At 38.6% G+C, this 3,200-nt stretch overlaps 1 protein-coding gene across 2 annotated transcripts in view; it reads right to left on the bottom strand.

The window, feature by feature from the left end:
- The window catches only part of LOC106881385 (probable 3-hydroxybutyryl-CoA dehydrogenase), a 44,871-nt gene that overhangs the window by 39,347 nt on the left and 2,324 nt on the right, over nucleotides 1-3,200 (bottom strand). Inside the window, exon 1 of one of the 2 annotated variants that reach the window (XM_014931757.2) lies at nucleotides 2,579-2,841. The exons of the other annotated variant lie outside the window; for it this stretch is intronic. Coding sequence (XP_014787243.1) covers nucleotides 2,579-2,627 — 49 coding nt within the window. The 5' untranslated portion in view covers nucleotides 2,628-2,841. Of the gene's footprint in view, nucleotides 1-2,578; nucleotides 2,842-3,200 lie in introns of those variants that run through there. 2 annotated transcript variants of the gene reach the window in all.

Below are 3,200 nucleotides of genomic sequence, written 5' to 3'. Positions count from 1 at the left end.
TATATATATCCATCCAACGATGCAGGCACATGCACACACACACACCCACACACACATACACAAAAACGCAGATGCATGCATACATACATACAGGTGTGAGGAACCGATGAGTGTATCCAGGTAACATAATCAGTCTTTCTGTAAGTGTGTACAAGATGGAAAGTGGGAGCGTAAGGGAAAGAGATGAAAAGAGAGTCAAGGTCGAAGTGAGGCTAAGACAGAGAAGGAAGAAAGAAAGAAAGAAAGAAAGAAAGAAAGAAAGAAAGAAAGAAAGAAAGAAAGAAAGAAAGAAAGACAAGATTCTCTGTTTGCTCACGTCCATCCCTCCTCACACTACTGTATCACATAGCAACAGAATAGCAACACCAACATAACTACAGCCTCAGCTACCAGCCACCACCACCACCGCCGCCGCCGCCACCATCTCTACCAATATCTCCATCACCAACAATGACACCAATATCACAGGAAGACACAGCGTAAACAACAAACAGCAACACTTCAGAAACTGTGTCACCAACATCATCATCATCATCATCATCACAAGAGTCATTACCAACATCACCATTATCATCATTACGACCTTTACTAGGGACATCATCGTCATCATCATCGTCATCATCATCGTCATCAATACTACCGTCACTACAGTCATCATTCTCCGCCCGCCCTGGAGTCATCACCATCATCATGATAATCATCAATGTCTTCTTCGCCACCATCATTATCATTATCATCATCCCAATGATCCATTAATTACTCTCATTATTACTTTATCTCCACCACTATAGGCATCATCATCATGGCCAGTAGGCTCATCACAAGGGCCCACCTACCTCTTACCTCCTACCATTAAGGCGGCGAAATGGCAGAATCGTTAGCACACCTGACGAAATACTTAGCGGTATTTCGTCTGCGGCTACATTCTGAGTTCAAATTCTGCCGAGGTCGACTTTGCCTTTCATCCTTTCGGGGTCAATTAAATAAGTAACAGTTACGCACTGGGGATCGATGTAATTGACTTAATCCCTTTGTCTGTCCTTGTTTGTACCCTCTATGTTTAGCCCCTTGTGGGCAATAAAGAAATAAGGGCCCTCCTACCATCATCAGGATGCCACAGCCATCACCACTCCCATCATCAGCATCATCATCATTTAACGTTTGTTTTCCATGCTGGCATGGGTTGGACGGTTTCACCAGAGCTGGCAAGCAGGAGAGCTGTACCAGGCTTCAGTCTGATTTGGCACGGTGTCTATGGCTGGACGCTCTTCTTGACACTAACTACTTTACAGAGTGTACTGGGTGCTTTTAGGTGGCACCAGCACAAGTGCTTTTTCATGGCACCAGCATAGGACTCTTGCAGAAGGAGCGACCTTAACACTTCTGCTGTGAAGTAGGGGATCTTCTTGAGTACAGCAAGGTATTACTTAATGTCCTCTTTTCCATACTTGCATGGATTGAATAGAATTTACTAAGCATCACCATTACTGTCATCATCATCATCCCCTCCATCATCATCATCACCACCACTACCCTCATCATCATCACCTCCACCACTATCATCATCATCATCCTCATCCCTACCACCACCATCGTCATCACTACTACCACCATCATCACTACCACCACCATCATCATCACCACTACTACAGGCGAAGGTAAAGAAAACGCACACCAGGTGTTTAGGGTTGGGGTTAGGGTTTAGGGTTAGGGCTTAGGGTTAGGGCTTAGAGTTAGGGTTATGGGTTATGGCTTAGGGTTAGGGTTACGCCGAAAACGGGCAGTGTGCGTATTCTTTACCTCCGCCACTACTACCATCATCATCTTAACTATAATTTCTATATCAACATTCTCAACAATGACATAATCCACATGAACATCGCCATCAACAATAACAGCAACAATAACCAAAACATGTAAAAAGTGTTTTTTTTAAATATTCTTGTTCATTTTTGTTACTTTTTTGTTTTCTTTTTCTTTTACTTTTAATGTCGTTAAGCAAAGATCACGATGCAGTTTCAATTCTAGGTTGAAGCAGCAATCTTCAGCTCATTTCAGTGTAATTTACACCACTGATGATTTGTTAAAGACATAAACGCCACAGAATCCCATTTCCCTTCCACAGAACGATGAACGGGCGGACAGACAGACAGACAGACAGTTAGACAGACTGATAGACAGGCAGTTAGACAGACTAATAGATAGACTAATAGATAGACAGACAGACTGATAGATTGATAGACAGTTAGACTAACAGGTAGTTGATAGAGAGATAGACAGACAGACAGCTAGTAAGATAGATAGATAGATAGATAGATAGATAACTTGGTTTTGTGTCAGTATAATTTATTACATGAACAACAATTGCAGCAACAGCACCAACAACTACAGTGACAATAAACAACAATAACTGGGTCACATTGAATAATGTAGTCTTAAATATACATAAATAGCTCGGAGGAAAAAATAAAAACGGATATGGAACACATTTCATCATAGGCCTGCTTTCGCGTAATGTCCGAAGCAAAGCAATAATATCAACTAAAATATAAACAAGTAGGACAATTGAATGAAATACCTGCAATTTTCACTCCTAAAATTCCACATCCTAATACGGCTACTTTCATGGTAAAGTCGCAAAAATATTATAGTGAAAAGTTTTGTTTTTTGTTTTACTAACAGTAATAAAAATTCTTTCACGTCGACAGTAACAACTACAGTAATAATAAAATCAATAACAAAAATGAACGACAAACTTAATGATACAGAGAAAGAAAACAAAAATAAAACTAATTAAACAATGGTACTTATTTCTAATAACAACCAAGCACTGACGGTTACTTCGTGCGCTTTGAATCCGGCTTCTAATTTATTTTTTTTTAATATTTTATATAAATGTAAAATTAATTTTAAAAGTTAGAAAAATTTGTTTCTTTTATTTTAATATGAAAATCTCCATCAAATTTATATGTAAAAATACCAATTTCAAATTACTTCGGTAAATGAAAACAAAAAACGTGTTAAATGACAGACGATGTAACCGTTCGTTGTTGCTAAGCAGGGAATTTGTTTGGTAACCATGTTAACGCTTTCAAAATCTTGCAAGCGAACAGAGCTAGCAGTCTAAAGTAACGTACATATATATATATTACGTATATATATATATATATATATATATATATATATATATATATATATAT

This window comes from Octopus bimaculoides, chromosome 11, assembly GCF_001194135.2.
Source record: "Octopus bimaculoides isolate UCB-OBI-ISO-001 chromosome 11, ASM119413v2, whole genome shotgun sequence".
In the NCBI taxonomy this organism is placed as follows: domain Eukaryota; kingdom Metazoa; phylum Mollusca; class Cephalopoda; order Octopoda; family Octopodidae; genus Octopus; species Octopus bimaculoides.
The sequence above is the reverse complement of the archived record's forward strand: the minus strand, read 5'-3'. Positions and strand labels throughout refer to the sequence as shown.